At 48.4% G+C, this 25,294-nt stretch overlaps 1 protein-coding gene across 3 annotated transcripts; it reads right to left on the bottom strand.

Annotated features, from left to right (window-relative positions):
- Window positions 1–11,816: 11,816 nt before the first annotated feature.
- WFDC3 (WAP four-disulfide core domain 3) lies at window positions 11,817–25,200 on the bottom strand. 3 transcript variants are annotated; one of them, XM_040981073.1, is made up of 8 exons: window positions 25,161–25,200; window positions 23,621–23,713; window positions 22,983–23,114; window positions 22,198–22,344; window positions 21,987–21,989; window positions 14,919–15,050; window positions 12,562–12,747; window positions 11,817–12,031 (listed from the first exon to the last, which is right to left on the bottom strand). In XM_040981073.1, exons 2-8 carry the CDS (start codon window positions 23,697–23,699, stop codon window positions 12,015–12,017), a joined length of 696 nt encoding a protein of 231 aa, XP_040837007.1. In that variant the 5' UTR covers window positions 23,700–23,713; window positions 25,161–25,200; the 3' UTR covers window positions 11,817–12,014. The 3 variants fall into 3 exon arrangements, with proteins under 3 accessions (XP_040837007.1, XP_040837005.1, XP_040837006.1); XM_040981071.1 differs by lacking the exon at window positions 21,987–21,989; XM_040981072.1 differs by lacking the exon at window positions 21,987–21,989 and having other exon boundaries at window positions 14,919–15,047.
- Between the last annotated feature and the right edge of the window lie 94 nt (window positions 25,201–25,294).

Raw genomic sequence — 25,294 nt, 5'->3', positions numbered from 1 at the left:
GGAGCCATTGCCTGCTGCATCCCAGGGTGCACATTCGCAGGAGACCAGATCAGAAGACATCTAGGGTCTGAACCAATGGGTAAAAGACCTCTCTCTGCCTCTCCTTCTTGGTAAAATATGCCTTTCAAATACAAATAAATTTTTAAAAAAAAGCTCCCACCCAGATGATTCTACAAGTGAATGTTACCAAATGTTTATAGAATGAATACCAATCCTTTACAAATTCTTTTGAAATACAGAAGATGGGATACTTTACAACTTATTCTATGAGATGAGACAAAAATATCACAAGAAAACTATAAACAAATATTCCTTATAAGTATAGGTACAAGGATGCAAAAATAAATAATAATTTAAAAAACTCAATAACATAGAAAAAAGTTCTAGGACCCGGCATAGAAGCCTAGTGGCTAAATCCTTGCCTTGCATGCGCCAGCATCCCATACGAGTGCTAAGATCCCATATAGGGGCTGGTTCATGTCTTTTTCCAGCTCCCTGCTTGTAGTCTGGGAAGGCATTCAAGGATGCCCCAAAGCCTTAGGACCCTGCACTCATGTGAGACAATTGGAGGAAGCTCCTGGCTCCTGGCTTCGGGTTGGAGCTCAGCACAGGCCGTTGTACCCTCTTGGGAAGTGAACCAGCAGACAAAAGACCTTTCTATCTGTCTCTCCTCTCTGTAAATCTGCCTTTCCAATAAAAATAAATAATTCTTTTGTGGAACAGGCTGGACCAGTCTGCTGCACATATTGGCATGCACAGGAACCAGGGCTGCAGGCAGGCCCAGCAGGGGTTTTGGGGGGTTGCTCCCACTAGGCTGCAGTTCCTACTGGTGTACTTGAGGTAAGAGTGTGTGGTGGCAGCATTAGACTATGTCATAGCATTCATTGATTTGCATATGAAATGGGGCTGGGGACATGACTGGGTGACTGCAATCACCAGTGTCTTTATAGGCTGATACGTGTGATGGACTGAGCCAGCCCGCACACTGGCTAGTACACACAGGACTCAGGTTGGGGTCACCTCTGGCAAGATTCCCTTGGGAACCTCCCTACAACTGGGTCACTGGACTCAGAACTCCCAACAGTGGTGAAAATCACAGGATCTGAGGTCTAAGCGTGGAGTGCGTGCGTCAGGACTGGGTCTCCATGGTTGCTGAGGCCTCTGAGGTGGAGAGCATGCCCAGACGCTCGAGGGAGACATGACCACCAGTTCACTGAAGCCTGCAGAGAACATCGAGTACCACGGAGGGCAGAACAAATTGGACAGTTCTCCCAGACAAATACATGAGCGAATCAAGACTCTAAGGTGGATTAGATCAGCCAATGGACCTTGGAAGGATTTCCTCAACCTTGGAGCAATGAAGCCAGCTACCTCTCAGAATTATCAAAACCACTTAAGCAGTATCCTCAGAACATGCGCCACATTGGGGACCCTGGGATGACATCAGGTGGCCTTCCTCCATTCCTAGGTACTGATGCGGTTGGGTTGCTGGGAGCCGCCCTCTCCCCTTCTCTCTCTACTTTCCCCAGCTGGAAGCAATTGTCTCACTCACTTTTCCCCCATTCCTCGGCCCTTCCCACCCTAATGGAGGTCCACATGGGCGCACATCCCTCTCTACTATGTAAATATCATCAAAAATAAAGTGAATTTCTTATTTAAAATAAACAAGCAAGCAAATAAATAAAATCTTGAAAAAAATTATACATCATGACTAAATCCAGTGGAATTTGTCCCAGGAATTCAAGTTTACATAAACATGTAGAAATCAATATAACAAGCCATATTAATCGCGTAAAGAACAATCAACTCAATAAGCAAAAAAAGGTCATTGGCAAAATCGACCACTCTTTTGTGACAAAATGCTTCTCTAAATGCTTAAAAAGGATATCGATGAAAAAGTCACAGATAACTAGCCTCGTCATCCATCATTGATGTATTTTGTTATTTTTGCTGCATTTTCCCAAATTCAAGGTTAATTTATTTGGAAATTGTCACATTTGTTAAAGTATCGATAACAATTGATTTACGACTACTCATCATAAAAATGTTGATGTGCTGGGCCCAACATGATAGCCTAGTGGTTAAGGTTTTTGCCTTGTATATGCCGGGATCCCATATGGGCGCCGGTTCTAATCCCAGAGATCTCGCTTCCTATCCAGCTCCCTGCTTGTGACCTGCGGAAGCAGTCGAGAAAGGCCCAAAGCCTTGGGACCCTGCACTCATGTGGGAGACCCGGAAGAAGCTCCTGGCTCTTAGCCTCGGACTGGCTCAGCTCCAGCCATTGCGGCCACTTGGGGAGTGAATCATCGGATGGAAGATCTTCCTGTCTCTCCTCTCTATATATCTACCTTTCCAATAAAGATAAATAAATCTTTTTTAAAAAAATGTTGATGTGCTGAGCTTCAAGTGGTCATGATTTCTAAGTGTGTCAGTGTGTGTATGTGTGGCTGAGGTTCCACAGCAGGGCCCTGACAAACCATGGCCTTTCAATCTGCATGGCTGGGTACCCAAGCACTTAATGTTCTGCTCACTGGGCTGACTCTGGATACCCAGCCCGGGCTTCAGCCCCAGGGATACTAAATGAAAGGTGTGGGTTTAACTCCTCGCAACATAAAGAGGTCCACCTGCGTGACACAACCCCAGCCCAGGCCAGGCCTCCCCTGCTGCCCTCTGCGACACCATGAAGTCCAAAGACACCCGCTTCTCCCTGCGGCTCCTCGCCTTCTCCGCGCTCCTCCCTGCGCTGTCTGGGAACCTGCTTCCTCACGACCTCAGGGTTCAGTTGTGTGAAAGCGGGCACCTCGGAAGTAAGGCCAAGGAAGAAATGGAAGCCTAGAGGGAACGGGGAGAAACAGAGCTAGGCAGCCTGGGTGGATCACTGCCAACTAGCAGCATCGAGTCCTGCTTTATCTCAAACTACAGCTCTGAGGTAGCTGCTTGATTTTCCTCTGTGGGTTGGAGGAGGAAGAGCGAAAGTCAAATCAACCTAAATTTTTCCCAAACTCTCAATCCAGACAGTATGAAAATTGGATGGATGTCTGGCATATTCTAGAGATTTCTTTGTTGCTGTTTGTGTGTGTGTGGTTTGTATATGAGTTTCAAGTCGATCCAACGCTGACACTTTGCAGCACTGTGTTAGTTCTGACCCTGAGCTGCAGAGGTCTTTAGTTGCATGCTTAGGCTACTCCCATTCTGCTTGTTTAATTTTTTTCTGATTCAAGTTAAATGGGCATGTATGAAATATTCAAAATCCAGGAGAGAAATCCCCACTGAGGATAAGAACTGTAGCTGGACTTGAAGACAGACATTGGGAAGTACGGTTATCTTTATAGAAGTATACCTACGAAATTTGTACTGTTTATATTAATTAAAAAACAAAAAGACTGACATGAACTCCTTTATCTTCATGGTGGTCATCACTGCTGCTGTTCTGAACACCTCCCTCCATGATCACAGTCCGACCAGGTGAGTCTGGGTGCTGAGACTAAGCGGGGAGGGGCACTGGCCGGGAGTGGCCTGGGACTCTGGGAGAGACCAGGCGCTGAGAGCCTATAGCTCAGGAGCAAATGAGAGGGTAAAAGAGCCTTTCTGAGTAGGTATTTGTGGAGACTGGTGGGTCAGAGGGTGCAGATTAAGGGCTTTGAAATGTGTCTCCTTCCGGGCCAAGCAGTGGGGGTCAGATGAGATGTTCCTTCCAAGGGTTGTAGGAAGCGAGTAGAGAATCAAGGAACAGGATCTGTTGTACACGAAGAAGGACCACTGCCAACAGTGGAGGATCCCCCACATCTTTCTTGCCATCAACTCCAAGGTCAGGGAGCTACCTCCCTCTGCTTCTCCACCTAGTTCCCCACATCATGAACCCAGGCTATCATCTCAAGTCATTGCCACATTTCACACACACTGACCAATGTATGCTTAAGAAACTCTGTCCCCTTCTGCAATGTTAAAATCAGATGGGCTGATGTGAACTGATGGGTTTGAGTAGTCAACTACAAAGGCGGTCAAGAAAACCTCACTCTGGGATTTTTTTTTTTTTCCCCACAGAATACTGCAACTATCCAGTGAAGTCAGGCAACTGTAAGTTAATTTTGACTAGATTCTACTACAACACGCTGACATTTTTATGTGAGCCCTTCATCTTTTCTGGATGCCAAGGCAACAGAAACAACTTTCGTCATAAGTATATCTGCGAAAAATTCTGTCTTCCTAAAGAGTAAGTCTTTCGGTTCCTTGACACTGAACCCTGGGGACTACGGTTTTTCAGGAAAAAGCAAGTGAAAGGAAAAAGAAAAATAGGCAAGAAATTATACCTGGGTGGGGAGTTGCCGGAGTCCAGCTCCAGCTGAGTTTGGAACTCGCGAAGGGTGCGTGGATGAGGCGCAAAGAAAGAAAGAGACGGACCACTAGGAACTCTTGATCATAATGGACCATGCACAAAAGCTGTCTGCTTTATTTATACAAAATCAGTCAAACTCTGGCTCAGACTTTTTATATCATGGTCAAGTGGGTGCTTCTAAAGATAACTCTGCCATTTGCTTCACCTAAGGCTAGGATGTTATCCACCTGGCGCCTGGCTAGGAAAAAGTTCTCAGTAGATGGTGCATATCAATCAATAACAAATTCCTACCACAATTACTCTACAGCTTGATCTTGAGACAGTCAAGGAAAGAAGGGCTTCACAGGAAGGACCTAAAAGATCAAAGAAAGAGGGAAAGAATAGATTCCACTACACCTGAAGACAGAACACCCTTGATTAGCATAGGATCAAAAGGGGAGTTAGCACCCTTGATTAGCATGTTGCCACAGGATGCAGCAGTAACAGCAATAACAGCTTTTTGGCTAAAAATGGTAACAGCAACATCAGCTTCTAAGCTCCTACTGATATTTAACAGTAACTCCGCAGAGGCAGACAATGCCTAAATAGATTACAGAAATCTATTGGGGTTGTCCGGTGTCCATGCAAAGGGAGGCAGAGCTGCATTCAGGTGTTGTAGAGACATCCACCGGGCCTTGCCACACAGCAGGAAGTTCCTTGCGGCCTTGCCTGCAATGGAACCATACTCTTCACACCTTCCTGTCTTACACATCCATCACACAGACCCCAGCAGGAAGTTATGCCAGAGATAAATTGTGGTGTCCTGGATTAGACAGTTTAAGAACACTCTTAAAATTGAGAAAATTAAAGCACAGAAAAGCTAATGATTTGGCAAAGTTCACTCAAAGATAGACAGATGTTAGATAGATAGATAGATAGATAGATAGATAGATAGATAGATAGATAGATAGATCTAGATAAACAGACAGGCAGACAGGCATCCAGAGTCTAACTTTCCACCTGGCACCACACAACTGCCATGTTGGCCTCAGAATGTGCCCAACATGTAATGGCTTCACAAGTGAGAGGCACAGCTGTGAGTTCAGGGAGAGAGAGAACGTCAGGGGTGACGGCTCTGTATCCTCAGCGACTGGCTAAGCAATGGGCTCACACTCAAGAACAGAACTGACTGAACCCATACACCCTCAGAGTCCAGCAGCTTGTGCTTGCTAATAATCAACCAAGGATGGAGCCTGCGTCAGGAGGGCTGTGAGCACCCAGCACACCATGAGATGCTACAGAGACGCAAAGCTCCCCTTGGTAGATGATCTTTAAACATAACAATGTCTTTACTAATTGCTACATTTACTTATCTCATAGGGATAGAGGACAAGGAAGACCAAACTCTTAATACAACAGAAGGAAGAACAAGGACAAAGGAATATTCCTGATGGGAAAAAAAAATGATGCCGAAATTGTTCTACATAAATTGGATTTTTCTGGAAGTTTTTTGAATTCAGAATTTTTGCTCATTTCTTTGCACAGCTTTGCCTTTCATACTGATTCAATGTATAAAATTTTAACTGAGAATTAAAATGTCAGCCCTGGTCTGATTTTATTCACCCCACACCCTTCCTAGATTCTTCCAAAACTACAGATGATCTGTCTCCAGACACTGACCTACCCATGTAGTGAGTCAGTCTGTACGAAGGTAACATTGTTGTAAGCTCCTTAGCATGACTCACCCAAACCGAGTCCATCTCTGTGTTCTGTTGCTGACCCAGTGAGTGTCCTTGGAGATGGCACTAGAAGAATCATTAAACTTGTTCATTTGATACAAATGATGAGTTTCAACCTGCAACAATACTTGAATTCTAGGGAAATATCTCTTGCAGCCCAAGCACCAGCAGTATAGAAGGGCTGACTCTACAGTGGTGAGCCACAAGGCTGGGACCAAACTGAGCCTCTGCAACCAGCACACAGAGGGGCGCACCCCTCCACTTTGGCTGCTCAGATGGTAGTCAGACCCCCAGGCAAAGCCATTGCTCCAAGCAGCTAACGTCTATATTCTGAGGGCCATAAGAAAACAGGGGTGACGGCGTACAAGATGAGTCCACTTCTAGGTCACTCTCAACACTGCCAACCCAGGATTAAGGTATAACCTTGGAGAAATCTCGGGAATGGACAGGAAGCATAGGTTAGAGATGTCCCCAGAGGCCCTTTCCCAGAAATTATTTTCGTACAAAAAGAAGAGGGAGGAGGAGGGGGAGGGGAGGGGAAAAGAGGGAGGAGAACAGGAGGGAGAAGAGGAACAGGAGGAGGGGAGAAGAAAAGGAAGGAAGGAAGGAAGGAAGGAAGGAAGGAAGGAAGGAAGGAAGGAAGGAAGGAAGGAAGGAAGGAAGGAAGGAAGGAAGGAAAAACAAGAAGAATCTGATAGTCTCTAGGTATTGGGTCATTGTCTTGGAGTCCCAGAAAATGCTGTGTCTTTGTTCCATGGCCTGGAGCAATAGTTCAATCACTAAATCCTCACCTTATAGGCACTGGAATCCCATATAGACACAGTTCATATCCCAGCAGCCCTGTTTCCCACCCAGCTCCCTGCTTGTGGCCTGGGAAAGCAGTAGAGCACGGCCCAAAGCCTTGGGACCCTGCACCCATGTACAGGAAAGAGCTCCTGGCTCCTGGCTTCAACTCTGGCCGTTGCATCCACTTGGGGAATGTACCAGAGGACAGAGGATCTTTCTGTCCCTCCTTCTCTTTGTAAGCCTACCTTTCCAACAAAAAATAATCTTTTAAAAATATTTTTTAAATAAATGGATTTTAATAACAAAGAGCATATCAGAAAATGATGGTGTTGTGGTGTCAGGTGTCAGAGCACAAGTCAAGCTGCCGCTCACAACATCGTGTGCCGTGTTGGAGTGCTGGTCGGAGTCCCAGCTGCTCTGCTTTCCAGCCCAGCTTCCTCCTAATAGCCTGGGAAAGCAAAGATGGCCTGTGTGCTTGTATCCTTGCCATCCACATGGTAGCTCAAGATAAAGCTGTCTGGCCCAGGCCTGGTTATTGCCAACATTTTGCCAATAAAATGTAGCTGAAAGATACCACTGGCTCCCCTCCATCCTTCCAAATTTTTCTTGAAAAAAAAAAAAAAGGGAAGAGAGCATTTGAAGTTCAGTAGAGCATATAAGAAAAATATGAACTTACAGAGCGGGAAGTCGGAGCAGCAAACAAGGAGGAGAAGGTAAAGACTGGAATCAAGTGTGACTTGTGTGTCTGTGTCTTCAACATCCAGAACCAAGGGGTACCCCATAAAGAACCATGGACTCAAAGAGCAAAACCACAGACGGCTAGAGAATGGGCTGGCAACACTTCTCAGGACACACACTGGAGGGAAACAAGAAGACTCAGAAAGATAAAAGATTCACAAAGCAATGGAAGTCCAATCCAGCCAAACCTTTTATACATTTAAGTCTTTACTGGGTACTGTGTTACACACTTGGAAGTCATAAAGAAAACAGAAAAAAATAAGGGAAACAAGTATTTTACAGGATTTTGGGAGTATATATTCATAAGTTTAAACCAAAAAAAAAGGGGGGGGGGGTTTCTGGAGGACAGCCTGGCTGTCATTATCCATTTTTTTTTCCGTGACTGGACTTCTAGAATGTCAATTCTTTTTCCTGACCGGAAATGGTCTATGACTCTGACTTTGCTGCCCCCTGGTGGTTCTGAAAACAAAGCTCTCAGCTAAGCATTTTTTCCCTTTTCCATGTTGACTTCTCCACATTTTGCTGCTTTTTCTTTTTTCTTTCTCTCTCTTTCTCTTTTTAAAAAAGATTTATTTATTTTTATTGGAAAGGCATGTCAGGTTTACAGAGAAAAGGAGAGACGAAAATATCTTACATCCACTGGTGCACTCCCCAAATGGACCCAACAGCCAGAGCTGAGGCAATGTGAAGCCAGGAGCCTCTTCCAGGTCTCAAGCACCAGTGCAAGATCCCAAGGCTTGCGGCCATCCTCCACCGCTTTCCCATGGAACAGTCACACTTGAGGTTCAGCAAGTGCTGGAGCCCCAGAAGCTCCAGCCTGCTGTGAGATAGGGAGGAGAATTCCAGAGGCTGACTTCAGGGTTAGCAGCTGGACGGCGGGAAGAGAGTCAGCTTGAATGCCCTTAAACTGGAGACAGGGAGGGGCCTTGCAGCTTCTTTGGCTTAGGAAAGCTTCCCAGAAAGGCCTAGCAGAAGGGGAGAGACAAAATTTGGCCCCATCTCAGCCCTTGACCTCCAGTCCCAACACAGTCCCAAGTTCAAAGTCAGCCTTTTGGAGCCCAGTGCAATAGTTCAATTGGCTAATCCTCCCTCTCCCACCCCATCCCACAAGTACTGGGATCCCATATTGGCACTGCTTTGCATCCCAGCTGCCCCATTTCCCATCCAGCTCCCTGCTTGTAGCCTCGGAGAGCAGTGGAGAATGGTCCAAAGCCTTAGGACCCTGCACCCCTGTGGGAGACCTGGAGGATGTTAGTTATTTAAAAAGGTGCTAGAGTTCTAGTTCTAGTTCATACGATATTTTACGCACAGCTAATTCCGGCAACCTGGTTCTTTACCGTGAGCTGAAAACACCAGACGCAACAAGGTATCTTAGGAGGTTTATTCCAGCGGGGCAGGAACAGGGGAAGGGGAAGGGGGAAGGGAGGCCAGAAGGAGGAGAGAAGGGAAGAGCAAAGAAGAGAGAGCCGCACCTGGGGCTTTTTTTTTTTTTTTTTTTTTGTCTGCCAGGTGTGGGGGCGGGGATTGGGAGGGTTTGAGGGCAGGCCCCAGGGATTAGTGCCTGGGGATGATTGGTGAGTGGGCGGGGTTGGGGAAGCGGCTGGGAGATTGGGGGTGGGGTTCTCAGGTAGAATGCCAGGTTACATCTGATTGGTGGATGGCCAGACTGGCACGAATTTCGTGAGCTGTGAGGAAGAAGAAATGGCGCAGGGTCCAGGGTGGGATACTGGAATAAGTCCTTACAGAGGAAGTTCCTGGTTTCATATCAGATCAGCTCTGGCCATTGTGGCCACTTGCAGAGTGAATTAGTGGACAGATCTTTCTCTCCGAAAACCTGCCTTTTGAATAAAAATAAATAAGGCTTAAACACACACACAAAGTAGTCTTTCAATGCTCTCTCCCTATCCTTCCTTACTCCTGTCTCCTATCTCTCCCCATTTCCTCCTTCCTCCTCTCTCTCAACTTTGCCACCTGGAGCAGCTTGCGCATAAAGACAGGATGCCATAGATGAGAAGGGACAGTGCACAAGGGCCACTCTCCTACTGCTCAGCCTGAACTAAAACTCCCCCTCCCTTTCCAGATCCAGAAAATTATCCTACAGTACTTGAAGATTCCCAAACTGTCATTTTTCATTGAAAGCTCTCCCATGATGCCTTTGTAAAACCATTTATGTGTGCTTTTGTGATTTTTTTTTTCTTTCTGGAAAGAAATACAATGATAAGCAATTGGTGTGTGGTGTAGCCATCAAATTGCCACCCTGGGGCCCGGCACGATGGCGCAGTGGTTAAGGTCCTTGCCTTGCACGCCCGGGATCCCATATGGGTGCCAGTTCTAATCCCAGCGGCCCCACTTCCCATCCAGCTCCCTGCCTGTGGCCTGGGAAGGCAGTAGAGGTCGGCCCAGGGCCTTGGGACCCTGCACCTGCTTGGGAGCCCTAGAAGAAGCTCCTGGCTCCTGGCTTCAGATTGGCGTAGTTCCAGCTGTTGTGGCCCCCTGGGGAGTGAATCATCGCATGGAAGATCTTGCTCTCTATCTCTCTTCCTCTCTGTATATCTGATTCTACAACAAAAATGAATCTTTAAAAAAAAAAGTTGGTCATCGTCAAAATGTTTGCAATATTTAATGTATTGATACCTAGTTTAATGTTTTAAATTGTTTTGTTTGAAATTCAGAGTATCAGAAAGAGAAATAAAGGGAGACACAGAGTAAGAGATTTCCATCTGCTGGTTCACTGCCCAAACATCCATGATTGCACCAGGACAAAACCATGAACCTGGAACTCCACCTGAGTTTCCTCTGTACGGACAGCAGGGTCCCAAAAACTTGGACTATCACCTGTTGCTTTCCCAGATACATTAGCAGGGAGCCGGATGGGGAATGAAACAGCTGGGGCTTGGACTGGCCTCTGACTAGTAGCTTAACCCACTGTGCCACAACACCGGCTCCTGCCTCCTCAGCAACTTTTGATCCAGGTTTCAGATCCAGATGCGCTTCAAGGCGGTGTGATACATGCAGTCCACTAACTAGTTACTCAAAAGGCGCATTCTCTCCTTCTTCCTTCCTAGCAGCACCTCTGTGCTCATGTCTAGGCAGATGTCTCTTCTAGCCCCAGGTGTGAAGCCAGGTGTGAGGCATCCCATTGGCTTCCCAACTCCCTGTGGCCACTCCCGAGGGAGCTACCACAGCCACTGTAGGGTCACCAGCCAGGACACTGGGCATCATGAAGGCAGGAGGGAGCCCGGGCACTGGCATCCAGCCCCACACTACTTCCCTCTGCATCCAACGTGAGAAAATTCTACATCTTTGTGACTAAGCCGCAGCTGGTTGGGTTTACTTCTGGCAGTCCAAGGAATTCTTAATGAATAAACTAAAGAATGACACTCATTCTTTCATTCATTCAATAGACATTTATAGGGTGCTTTTCTAACTGAGAGCGTATAGGCTCTACTTAAGAAACTAGAACTCAGGCCCGGCGCAGTAGCCTAGCAGCTAAAGTCTTAACCTTGCACATACCAGGATCCCATATGGGCGCCAGTTCTAATCCCAGTGGCCCTGCTTCCCATCCAGCTCCCTGCTTGTGACCTGGGAAAGCAGTCAAGGATGGCCCAAAGCCTTGGAGCTCTGCACCCACATGGGAGATCTGGAAGAAACTCCTGGTTCCTGGCTTCAGATCAATTCAGCTTCAGCCATTGCACTCATTTGGGGAATAAGCCAGCAGATGGAAGATCTTTGTTTTGTCTTTCCTTCTCTCTGTAAAATCTGGTCTGCCTTTCCAACAAGAATAAATAAACTTTTTAAAAATGAAACTTTCTAAAATCATCTTGGTTTCAAGAATCTAGCGGTCTCCCCTCCCTTCAGTGAAACTGCTGACGGAGCAAGCTGCCTGTCTTGGAGCCAAGGACTGGCCCTCGAGGAACGAGGTGCAAGGAGAAAACCTTTACCCAACCCTGTTCCGCATCGAACCCACATGCCCCAATACAAGAAGGTCAACAGGCCCAAGCCAGGGATTGATCTGCACCTCCCGTGGGGCTTGAGACAAGTCTAAGAGAGTCATCCTAGGCTTAGCTTCCCCCGCATCTCCTGGAGCCCCACGCTCAACCAACACCCATGTCAGTGTTCTCAGAAAGAACCTATCAGCCCTCCTCTTTAGTCTCACTCCCACAGCCACACTCAGAACCCCTTGTTCTCCCTTGAGCTCTCATCTGGAACCCCAAAGAACACACACACACGAGGGTCAGAAGCAGCCTGTATTGGGGAACAGAAGCACACACACCCACTGTGTGACACAGGGCCAGCTCAACTCTCCACGCAGCAGGAGGAAGGAAGCAGAGTCAAGAAGGCCAGGAGGGCTCGGCACAGCCCCAAGATGGCACCTTCTCCTGGCTGCCAAGCCACATCTCCCAGAGTCGGCAAAAGCTCCAGGGAAGTCGGGACAGCTAGGGCTCCAGGACCTCTGCAATAGAAGGATTATCAAGTCACAAGTGTGCCCTCCAGGTCCCAGCTACCCAGGGAGTTTTATCTACTGTCAAGAACTTCGGCTCCCGAGTCCTGGACCATCCAAACCAAACTGGCACTGAGGGCTTACTCAGAGAACTACCCTGTATCTCCTCTTGCGAAAACGGAAGACCCATCTGTTCCTTCACCCACCCTTCACCTAACCCCTAGGCATGCCTCATCCATTCCCACCTCTATGCCTTCAGGAATGATCTCGGGTTATGTTTGGCATGTTGCTCAGCTAGCCCCACTTCATCACATAAGCTGAGTCTTGGGGTTTGGGTCAAATCACAAAGACCTTCCTGGGGAGCTGCACCCACTCCAACCTCCCACAAGCCCACACTGCTTACATGAAGGATCCTGTGCGTGGCACAGATTCTTTTTCTCCAACTAGATTCTTCTTGACCTTTAAAAGTTCCCTTCCCAGCACCTCCGCCAATGCGCCACACACAGCAGTTAAGTCTGTAGTTGCCCACAGACTGGACCCACCTGACTGGGAATCGGACCTGACTGTCCAGTTGGTGTGGGTGGTGTGTTCAGGCAGCAGGCCTCGTGGGACACAGAAGCGGCCGCACCCTGACTTGCAGCACTTCTCCCCAGCCTGACAGTTCTCATCCATCATACAGTTGACGATGCACAGACCCACCAGAACACTGGGACAACTGCCTGCTCGCCCTGTCGGGAAAACAGCAGGAAGAAAAAAAAAGGGGCGGGGGCAGAACGCCGGCTCATGGTCTCCAAGCTCCCATGTAGAATCTGGACACTGACCGAACAGGTGAACACTCAGTTCCCAACCCACATTAAATCAAATCAAAACCAAGGTCTCTGGGAAGTGGCGAGGCTGCAGGGTCCAGGCTTTTGTAAGGACCTTAAGGGGGTTCTGAGTCAAGGGGACTCAAAGTCTTCCAACTGTGTCACAAAGAGAGAGGTGACTCAGGAGTTGATAGCTCTGCAGGTATGGAGACAAAGATGGGCAGAGTAGAGAAGGAGTGAGACCCCCTAGACCACCACTCCTCTCCTCCTGTACTTGGGCCTTGTCACTTCTCACAGAGGCTTTTTCAGACACCTGGAAAAATTACGGTATCCCCTGCCCTGTGCTTCCGTAGTTATATCACACTTTATTATAATGCCTTGTTAAATTATCTATCTTCCCTGATAGGCTAGAAGTTCTATGTTGAAGTCTCTCCCCAAGGCCTCCAGCTTTGCCTGGGAATGTTAGAGACCAAGATGACACCTGCCCCAAGGATTCTGAAAGGGCACTCCACGGAGCCTGGCACAAAAGAGGGAACTCAAAAAACTTCACTATTTTTTAAAAAATAGTGAAGAAACAAAAGATTCATCACCTAACTGCCTTCATCTATATATTACAATGGAATTGGAAGGTAAGGCTATCTTGGTGTGAAAAAAAGTTTCAAAATCCATACATATAAGGAGTCTTTAAGATGTTCACCAGAAAAAAAAAAAAAAAAGACTATTGTGAAAAAAAATAAAACTAGGCATGGATTTCAGCTTTTCTGCATCCAAATAAATATTATTTTGCAAATATTTTATATTTTCATTTACTTAAAAGGCACAGAGAGGAATGCCCACAATAGCTAGGACTGGGCCTGGGTGAGGCCAAGAGACTGGAACTCCATCCGGCTCCCCTATATGGGAGGCAGGGACTCAAGTATTGGGGCCAGCATTTCTTCCTCACAGGAAGCCTCAATGGGACACTGGAGGGATCAGGAGCAGTATAGCCAGGACCCTAACTGGCACTCCAGTATGGGATGTGGGTGTCCCGGGCAATAGTTTAACCCACTGTGCCATGACCACCATACCCACTTGTTCTTTTCTCTTTTATTTATTTATTTATTTATTTATTTATTTTCATTTTTACTTGAAAAACAGAGAAGCAGAGAGAGAGAGAGAGAGATGTTCCATTCGCTGGTTCACTCTGCAAAACCTTCTAACAGTCAGGGTTATGTCAGACTGCAGCCAGGAGCCCAGAACTCCCGCCAGGGCTCCCACCTAGGCAATGGGGTCCCAAGCACTTAAACTCTCAGCTGCTGCTTCTCCAGGTGCACACTGGCAGGAAGCTGGAGCTGGAAGTGGATCCGGCACTCTACACTGGCCACTGTGATAAAGAACATGGGCATTCCAGGTGGCGTCTGTCCCACTGAGTCAAATACACATGATCAACTTATCTTTTCAATTCCTTTTTCTGCAAACGTTTGGAAGAAGCACCTCATAACTTGCTTCCAATCACAAGTTCACCTCATACAGGAGGGGTAATTTTGTACTAAAAATTACGTCTGGGGGCTGGCACTGCATCTCAACAGAATAATCCTCCATCTTCTTCAAGTGCTGGTATTCCATACGGGTGCCAGTTCATGTCCTGGCTGCTCCACTTCCTATACAGCTCCCTGCTAATGGCTTGGGAAAGCAGCGGAGGATGGGCCAATGCCTTTGGACAGTTCATCCTTGTGGGAGACCTGGAAGAAGCTCCCGGCTCCTGGCTTCAGCTCTGGCCATTGTGGCCACTTGGGGAGTGAACCAGTGGATGGAAGATTCTCTCTCTACCTTTCAAATAAATAAGTAAGGAGGAGGAGAAGAGGAAGATGAAGATGAAGCAGCAACAGTAGGTGTGCTCCCTTGCCACCCGCCCTGCCTCCCCCAGTCCTCCGAATGGTAACGTGTCTGCTTGGCCCTAGGAGAGTTCCTTTGGGTTGGAGGCTCTGGGGCACAAGAAGTCTGACAAATCTGGATGCTCCCTAAAATGAAATAGACCACTTGGGGCTCCCTCCCATGTCATCGTTACAGTGCAGAAAACACACAGGTGTCCCTTCCCAGAACAGTCAACGTACCTCCCTCAATGTCTCCGCGGCAGACGTGACCACAGCCGGTGCTACAGCATTTATGCCCCTGGGGACAGGACAGGTCTCCATCACACAGTTCTTCACATGGAAGGGGGTCAGCAGGACATTCACCACCAACTTCTGCCAGAGTCAAAGCATCGGAGCCCAGAGCATGAACTACTTTCTTCATTGCATTCCAGGTACATATTTATAGGTGTCATGGCAGTGCTCCCTGGCATTTTATATCTTTGCCATTTCTCTCTCTCTCTCTCTCTCTCTCTCTCTCTGAGAGAAGATCCCGACCATAAACTATGGAATTGATTTCAGCACTTACGGCTTAAAAACCACAATTCAACAGCTCTGACTGTGGCAAACACACTACGTGCCAACCCCACGTTTGTGTTCCCTTCTGTCTTACTGCGGCAGACATTTCCACTGGTGGCCTTGAAGGCACTGCATGCCCAGAGATTCGTGCCTTTGTGCAGGCCCCTTCTCATGCATGTCACCGTATAGCTTCAGCAAACTATGTGGGACATTAGCAAGTGTGACCCAAGCAGAAGTCTGCCAGGCACTTAGATGTTGGGGCTGCTTATCTTACAACATTCTCTTGTCAGAAACCAAGTGCCAAGCCAGAACACAGCCTAGGCTCAGACAACAGGTAAGGCCCCCACAGACAGAGAATACTGAGGCAGACAGACCACCCAGCTCACTCTAATCCCCACTTGGCTCCCAGCTAAATGCAGCTGCCAAGTGACCTTAGCTACATCCTGTGGTCACCCAAGCCCCCCCACATCTGTGAGAAAGAGTTACCCACTGCTGATGTAAGCTACTAAGTTTGAGGATGACTTGTTACGTAGCTACAGACAACCTAACACTGGAGGTCCAGCCAAACTGATGCACTTCCCCACATCCTTTTCCAAGCAGAGTGGCCACAAAGTAAGACATAACTTAGGTGACTTCTGAATTTCAATAAACGGAGTACTTCCCTTCCAAACTGCACCTCATTCTTTCTTTTCCCAGTCTGAAACAGACACGTCACAGAGGTAGAACCACCTTATTCCAACAGGAAGCAAGCAGCATGAGGACCAAGTCAAGGACTTGGTGAAGGACAAAAACAGCTTCACTTTTGCTGGTACCATGAAACCACCTGTCCAGCCTAGCCACCTACCAGGAACTCCCTGTTATGTGAGAGAAACGAACCCCTATTTGGTTAAGTTTCTGTTGTATGCAGCCGGGCACATGCTTGCTCTCCTCCTTCATCATTGCTGAGCAGGAAACTCAGAGAAGAGAAAGTGCTTGCCCAGAGGTAGCACAGGAGTCGGGGACAACACAGCACAGAATGGAGACGCCTTCCACCTCTCCACCTTTCAAACACGTAGCAGGTAGCCAGGTCCTCAGAGGCAGACGCATCCAAAGGCTGCAGCCAAACCAAACCAACTCGCCATGACTCATCCATCTCAGTGTTTATTTCAAATTTATGAAATGAAGGGAAAGGTAACAGGCAATTAAAGCTTTTATAAAGGAAAGAAAAAACCAGTCCAGGCAAGTATGATGGCCTGTGCCTGGCTCCAGAAAGTCTGTCGTGATGGAACAAGCCAGGATATGACTCCAAGGAAAACATGGGAAGCCAGACAACTGAGGTGCTTACCCTGCACTCCAAGATTTTCCCCAACAGCCCTTATTGCAAACAGTCTATGCCACTGCAACATTTCCAAATCAGGTGTCCTGATGTTTCTCTTTCAGAAAATATGATCATTGAAACCCTCAGACGCACCTGCCGACACCGCCCCAGCTTCCTGACAAATGCTGACATCCGTGTAACAATGAACAAAGTTTCTCTGTTCAAGAGTTGAGAAACCTAGACATAAATATCTCCTGTTGGGAAAAGTCAGTACCATCAATTCCATGTGGAGTTGAAACCATATACTCTATAAACTAGGTACCTAGAGCACTGCACCTCCCAGCTCTTCCTGTGTTGCTGAGCTTGACCCGGAAGTGGTCAATCGCAGGAGCATCCTGCTCTTCTCCAGCCTCTGTCCCAGGACTTTATCCTGACTTCCTTGTGCTCCCTTTTGCCAAACTTGAGAAGCAATAAAGGGGCACTCAGTGAAGGTGTTAAGGCTCACACAATCAAAAAACATCCTTCGTGGGTCCAGTGCAGTAGCCTCACCTTGCAAGCACCAGGATCCCATATGGGCATGGTGCATGTCCTGCTACTCCACTTCCCAGCCAGCTCCCTGCTTGTAGCCTAGGAAAGCAGTAGAGCACAGCCTAAAGCCTTAGGACCCTGGACCCATGTAGGAGACCCAGTGGAAGCTCCTAGCTTTTTGCTTCAGATCAGTTAGCTCCGACCACTGTGGCCACTTGGAGAGTGAATCAACAGATGGAATATCTTTTTGTCTCTCCTTCTCTCTGTAAATCAGACCTGCCTTTTCAAAAAAAATTTTTTTTAAATTATAATAAAGGAAAGAAAACATCCTTCGTGACCAGCACTGAGCAAGCCCACCTACTCCAATAGGCTTGAATGTCTGTCAAATGACACTCTCACTTGAACATCAGGAATTCACAAGGCCTCACTACCCCCAGGCCCGACTACACCCCCTTTCCTTCACACTCTGAAATCCAGTTCTCTAGCAATGTGGTCTTCTGATCCCTTCCACATCTCCCACAGACACTGCAACAACATGTCTCATCGAGACCCTTGGAGACACTGTCTTGAGCCTTTCACTAGCTAGCAATGTCTGGTCCTCATGAGTGGTGGTTCCCACAATCACCTGACCAGGAAATCGGGAAAAGGAGCGGGAATGACGCCCTGGATGGGGAGAGCATCCCTCTATCGTCACCATCCCCAAATGCCAAGTTATTAGCAAATCAGTAACATGGCAAAAGCCCAGGAGACAGTCACACGCCCCATCTTGGCTCCAGTGTTCACTGTGTCTGAGATAAGAAAGCCAGTTCCTGGGAGAAATTAGAACTTCAGAGCTTCTTAAGCCAAGAAGGGCTTCCTGGGCTACCAAATTATTCTATTCTATTCTATTCTATTCTATTCTATTCTATTCTATTCTATTCTATTCTAATTCTATTCTATTCTATTCTGTTATCTCTCTCTGTCTCTCTGTCTCTCTGTCTCTCTCTCTCTCTCTCTCTCTAATTCAGAGACAGACACCCAAGTTGGGAAAGCGTTTGCCTAAAGCCAAAGGTGGCAGAACCGGGTCTCAACCTCCAACTCTGGCACTGAGTTCTTTTGGTTTAAACCAAATCTTTGTGATTCCCTACATTCCAGCAAGGATCACCCTGAAACACATCAGTCGGGACAGGAATTCACTCAACTTGGTGTTTCCAAAACATAAAACCCAGTGGGAAGGGCAAGAGATGCAAGTGCGTTAAGCCATCACTTGGAAATGTCCATATCCCAAATCAAAAGTGCTTGGTTCAAATCCTGGTTATTCCAACCCAGCTTCCTGCTAATGAACCTAAGCAGCAGATAACAGCTTAAGTACTTGGTTTCCTGCCATTCACATGGGAACCTTGGATGGAGTTTCTGGACCTTGACTCCTGACTCAGGACTAGTTAGACCTAGTTACTATGGGCAGTGGTTGGAAGAAATCTATTTCTCTCTCTCCCTTTCTCTTTCTCTGGGCAACCAGAGTTTTAGAAAAAGGCCAACCAGACACATGGTAACTGCTCCGCCAACTCACACACAGAATGTGTTATAACAGGCAAAGCTGCGAGTCCCAGAGCAGCTGCCTTTCCTCCAGAGGGGAGGTGGGCCACAGCGGGGCAGGCAAGAGGACAACTCCTGGCTTCATCCAAATCTTGATTCCTCACCCATTCCTCCCCAGCAAGCAACACCAACCTCACCCTGCACCATTCTCTCCCTCAGCGTCCACAGCCACACCCAGTCCCACAGCCTGTGATCAAGGACCTGCAGCCCCCCACTTTTCCACACCTGCAATGTCACCTCCCACCTAAGTCACCCCAGTGGTTGCTGAACTAATGCTTCACCTGCTTTACCTGCCCACATGCTTCTTCAAACATGAAAAGAGCAAATGAAAACTAGACTGGGCCCAGACTGGTGGCCTAGTGGCTGAAATCCTTGCCTTGCATGTGCCTGCATCCCATATAGGCACTGGTTCTTATCCTGGCAGCCCCACTTCCCATCCAGCTTCCTGCTTGTGGCCTGGGGAAACAGTCGAGGACAACCCAAAGCCTTGGGACCCTGCACCTACATGGGAGAGCCAGAAGAAGCTCCTGGCTCCTGGCTTTGGATTGGCTGAGCTCCAGCCATTGCGGCTACTTAGGCAGTAATGAGTGACTGGAAGATCTTCCTCTCTGTCTCTCCTTCTCTCTGTAAATCTTCCTTCCAAACAAAATAACTAAAAAAAAAAAAACAAAAAACTAGGCCCAAACCTGCTTTTCAACCCCCTCAAAGACTTCCTTCTGTGCTTATAATAACAACTAAGAGGGAAGTCCTGAACACCACCCCCCAAGCCTACCCCTTCAACCTCAACTGGAACCATTCTCCCTCTCCGCTGTTCTCCAGACACGCTGGCCTCCTTTCACTTCCTTTGCCCTTGCAATGGCCTCTTCATAGCTTTCAGCGCAATGGCCACCTCCTTCTCATTCTCAGAGTTTAAAATGGCACATTTTTTCACACATTTCTCGGAGTTCAAAATGGCCCTTGTAATCACCCTCAGAGCTCACAGCACGACTTGTGGTTATTTTCCATTTGTCTACTTGGCTGTTTCCTGTCTTCCTCACCACGAGCGAGTGCCGTGCCAGCACCACTGGCTACCCAAATGCCAAGCAAGGCAGAGACACTATGCACTCAACAAACGAGTGTATGAGCAAGCAAGTAAGTGGGCAGGTCAGTCTCCAGCCGAGTGGGGAAAGCTCTCCAACAGAGCGGTGTTGGGTGTAACTCCACAAGCTACTGAGCATTCCTTGGCAGCTTTAGTGTAGACGTCTTAAGATGCGTTTCCTCTAAACTGCATCCTCAGACTGTGAGGTAAATATCCTCACTCCCATTTTATAGATGACAAAAGCGAGGCTCAGGGAGATAAAGGGACTCGCCCAAGTTCACACACCAAGCATGCAGAAGAGCTAGGAGTCACACTTACGACAGGCCACCACTGCTAATAGGAGGAGGAATACTTGTAAAATACAGGCTCCTACCAAGTTAGCCATGCCCCCCAGCAGGTCCTAGATCAGTGGGACACCCTTCCTCTGGCCTGTCCACCTAACTCTGAGGAAAAGGAAGCCCAATCTGCGTTGGCCAGGGGCCCAGGCAGCTCGCAGAGCCACTATGCCCAGGTGCCAGCCTCAGCCTCGGCCCCCACAAGTTAGCCATGACAGCTTCAAACACTGACCAGATTGTCCCAAGCCCTACAGGCGGGCAGGGAGCCACCCGAGACAGGTTCCCAGGGCTGGACCGTGAGCATCCTGCCAAGGAGTACAAACTTCTATTCTTCCTTGTGGGCAGGCTGCCCAAGGCAGCTGCCCCCGCCAGGCACAAACAGCTTCAGTGGGAACTGGGAAAGGACATACTACCTGGAGTGGTGTGGCTGGAAAGAAAGATGTTGTCATGTGTCATGGAATTTCAGAGTTTCCGAGAGGAAGTGAAGAGGGGAAGAGAAACTGTTTGTCCCACTCAACCCCCTTTAGGAGGCAAGATGAAGAAAGTGACTGTATACTGAGTGCCATTTTACATACTATGCATCCTTACAACCATCCAGTTTCATTGTATTTTGTCTTCCCATCTTACAGGGAAAAGAACAGAGGTCCAGAGCCACAGAAGACACTTGTGCAAGGACAGGCTGACCAGGCCTAGTGAACCCCAAGCCTGAACCTAAGACTCTTGACAACGCAAACCCAGGCTTTTCCCCCTGAACATACTGCCACAACACACACTCAGGTAGTGGAAGGCCCCAATTAGAACAATTGAGAGGAAAATAAAATATCGAGATATAAACTATTCAAGACATGCTTGTAAACTTTAAAACACACTGAAATATACCAAAAACAATTGAACAATGGGAGAAGACATAAAAATTCATCATTATAATGTCATGTTCCTCCTAAGTTAATTTATATATCTAGCATCATTCCTGGGGGTAAAATAAGTAAAAAAAACCTCAACATTTGCGAAGAGAGATATCATGATAGAATGTGTATACATCTGGGGGGCTGGCATTTTGGCACAGGGTTGAGCTGCCGCTTGGAACTGGAGTGCACGTCTGGTCCTAGCACTGCTGTTTCTGATCCAGATTCCTGCTGCAGCCTGGGGGGCAGCAGAACACAGCTGGAATTACTGGGTTCCTGCCACCCACATGGGACACCTGGACAGAGATCCAGCCCCCGGCTTCTGCATGTGCAGCTGGTTATTGAGAGACTTTCAGGGAATGAGCCAGGGGTTGGAAAATCTCTCCCTTCCTTTCATTACATATCTATTTATTTATTTGAAAGGCAGAGTGAAAGAGATACAGGGAAAAAGATGTATTTATCTGCTAGCTCATTCCCCAAATGCCCACGACAGCCAGGATTGCCCAGCTCAGAGCTGGGAGCCAAGAACTCCATCCAGTTCTCCCCCAAGCTCTTGAACCACCATCCACTGCCTTCCCAGGCACACCAGCAGGATGTCGGATGAGAAGCAGAGCAGCAAGAATGCCCAATGGCAGTCCCATATCAGAGGCCAGCCTTGCTAGCTGTGGCGTAATCCATTGTTACTTTCATGAGGCTCCAGCGATAAGAACTGGCAATCAGCAAGCCTTCCAAAACCATGTTGAAGGTATATATGTTGAAATGGAGATCTAGGCTATGGGGACCTCCCAAGTGGGAAAAGCCATCTCTTAGAAATACCTGCATACCAGAATCAGAATTCAGCAGGACCTATTTCCAACAGGACATGTGCGTGCACGAGGAGGGCACTGGCCCGCTAGAAGCAAGTGAGAAGGGAACTGGGAGCCGCCCTCCGCAGGCATCCTGATTCCATTCTGCTCTCCCTCTGTAGTTCCTCGGAGAAGCGTATAACCAAGAGCACCGCGGCTGGCGGTGGGAACTACCCCACAGCCATCACACCTGCTTGCAAATAAGGACACACCCGGCTTGCCCTTCCCACACAGCATGGCCTGGGTATTCCTCCTCCATCTTTATTTCTAAAGCCTCAAAATGTATCAGACACTTATTTTTTTTTCCAAAGTAAAACCAGCAACAGGAGGGTGTATGTGTTTCTGAAGAAGAACCAAGCAGGTCAGCCAGACTATGGGGTCTAGGGAGGAGGACTTCTCACCCAACATCTGTGCAGATTCGGGGACCACACAGCTCTTCTTGCAGCCAAACACGCAGCATTTCTTCTCGCCCGGACAAGACTCATCGTTGACGCACCTTCTGAAGCAGGATTGCTTTCGAAGAACCCTGGGGCATTCTCCTCTCCTCCCTGCAGCAAAAGAAAAGAAAAGAAAAAAGGGCGTGATGGCCACAGAAAGGAGACTAGGATGTCCAGTGCTAGGCAAGGCAGAAGGGGCAATCAGAGGAAGGAGGGAGGAAGCCCTGAGCCTCATTTCAGCTTTCTGACCCTGGTACCAAAGCAAAGAAACAATACAAATAACTAACAGTGGCTGACAATCACAGCAAACCATGACCTTGCACCAGGAAAATCACTTTTGACCCTTAGCTGTTCTAATTCCCCAGATGAGGAACCTGAGACTAAAACCTTAAGATTTTAAATCTTAAGGTTTAAATAAATAAGGTGTTTACAGCTAAAAAAAAAAAAAAATGTGTGATGCTATGGTCTCTCAAAATCCCTACCTTAAACAGGCTTCCTTTCCCAACTCCACCCTCTGGCTTCCCCAGGAATTCAAGTCCAAGGTAGGAGACCTGACAGGCAGAGCTGCACTCACAGAAGGCAAACAGCTGGAGTGCTAACTGACTGATCAAAGGGTGAGGGACCTCCAAAGGAGAGAGTAGTGGGATTCGCTAGGCAAAGGCCAGTCCGGGAGGTAGGTTTGTGTGGGGCAGAGGCAAATCCGGATAGCCCGTGGGGACAGACATTTTGTTCCCCTCAGGCCAACGTACCCTTGGGAAGGTCTCCTCGGCACACCCGCCCACAGCCCGTGCTGCAGCACTTGTGGCCGGCTGGACACGCGTCGTCACCCTGGCACAAGTCTCTGCAGGGGTTCTTGTCAGGAGGACAGGCTCCAGGTTTCACTGCAAAGACAGCACCTCAGGTTCAGTAATGATGGGGTGTGGGAGGCCAAGGGTACTTCCAGAACATTTGGGCTCTGCAGACTTTCCTGTACCAACATTATCTGCAATCATTTCCCCCACCTACCACACAATTGTTCACACACACACACACACACACACACACACACACACACCAGCACCAAAGGACCAGCCAGCCATTCTGCAGATACAATAATGCTGGGGTGATCCTGTTCACACTCCAGGGGCTTTAATGAAAAGCTGGGACCTCTAGATAGGCCAACCAGAAATCCCAGCTCTGTGCTCAGAGCGTTGGAAAAGCCAGAAGGACATGCTGGGCTGTCCAGAACACCGAATTGCCCAGCCTTGTTCTATACAGACCCTCGTCTCCACCAATGATGAACTCCATCCTGAGTAGCAGGGGGAGTGGGGAGAGGAGGAGGCTCGGGAGACATCTCGGCGGATCCCTTCCTGTTCCCACGGGCCAGCCTCCCCCAAAGGTCACTCACCAAGCTCTCCTGAGGTAACCCAGGCTGCCAGAGACGCAAGAACAAACGCCTTCAGGAGGAAGAGGCCACTTATCGTCATGGCGATGCTGAGACCTGAGAGAAGAGCTTCAGTCAGGCCAGACGCTTCCAATTTGCCTCAGGAGAGGGCAGGCCGAGGGCACAGCCCTACACCGAGTCCCCAAGTCTTCTGTGTGCCAGCGAATGTCTCCTCCTGGCAAGAAGCGGCACTGGCTGTGGGTGTGTGAGAAGATTCCTGGCACTACCAAAGGCAGCATGGGATGGCGGGGATCCAGTTCCACGATGCAACACACACAGCACCCCCTGGACACTGACGAGCAATCTAGAACATGGCTGGGGAAAATAGAGAGACGGCCACTGGATAAAGGAACAAAGGGAACCCTGGATGACCACGGCGACAGCTGAAACAATTGCGGGAAGGGATAAAGGCACGACTTCACAAGAAAATGACCAGAAAACAACACTGGCGAAATCAAACAACACTGTGACCCTAGAAAGGACAGAAAGGGCCACAACACTTGGAAATTACCGAGGCCAGAGTCATGCCACAAGGGGCTAAGCCCACTGCCTGCACTGCCTGCAACCCATGGGGTGCTGCTTGGAGTCCCACTTCCTTTATTTCCAACTGAGATCCCAGCTAATTTGCCTGTGAAGGCAGCATAAGATGACTCAAGTCCCTGGGCTCTTGTTACTTGCATAGAAGATGAGATGCAATTTCAGGGTGAGGCTTTTAGCCGCTTGCTCTCACTCTCTTGCTCTGTAACTCTACCTTGCAAATAAATCTTCTTTAAAAAGAACGAGTCTGGAGGGCTGGCATGGGAGCGTGCCATGCTAAGCCCTCACCAGCATTCTAGTTCAAATGCCAGATGCCCCACTTCCACTCCAGCTCCCTGCCTGTGGCCTGGGAAAGCAGCAAAGGCTGGCCCGAGTTCTTGGGCGCCTGCACCCACGTGAAGTCTCAGAGGAAGCTCCTGGCTCCTGGCTTCCACCTGGCCCGACACCAGCCTTGTGGACAAACGTAACAGCGTCCACTGCCACTGCTTGCTTAGTCTTGTGGAGTTAAAGGGCAGCAGACAATCAAGGCACAGGGTAAAACCCCCCTCAACAGGCGAAAGTTTGACACCAGGAAGTCGCCCCCTATCATGACAAAGCTGATTTCCGAGCAGAGATAATGACCATGGGTTGATGACCTAACATTCCCAAGTCCATCCACACATACATTTACACATACAAGATTTATTATAAACCTCCCCCCTCCAGTAATCTTGCGCAGGTAATAAAGCTAATTCAAAGTGGCTTAAAAGAGTCAAAAAGGGTTGAGGCCGCTGTAATTTCCGAAGAGGAATAACAGATGGCAGTGTGTGTGTGTGTGTGTTACGGATTAACTCAGTCCTCACTGCCTCGCTAGTCCCTAAAATCAAAACAGGCAATCCAATCCCAGAGCCAATGTCCCTAACCCCCTACCGCAACCGCTGTGAAGTCATTTCTGTCTAACTGCAAACACGCGTGCTCTCTCGCCTACCCCATCTCGCCCCGCTTGCACAGCGTCCCAGGACAGAGGCGAGAAAGGCGGCGGTTCGGTTCCCCGGGTAACGCCGCGGCGCTCGGCGCCCAGCTTCCGGGCCGGCCGGCGGCGCGCCCCAGTGACGTCACGGA

This window comes from Ochotona curzoniae, unplaced genomic scaffold (genome assembly GCF_017591425.1).
Source record: "Ochotona curzoniae isolate NIBS_2020 unplaced genomic scaffold, NIBS_Ocur_1.0 contig_3520, whole genome shotgun sequence".
NCBI classification, from domain to species: Eukaryota; Metazoa; Chordata; class Mammalia; order Lagomorpha; family Ochotonidae; genus Ochotona; species Ochotona curzoniae.
This window is presented reverse-complemented; position numbering and strand designations above follow the sequence as displayed.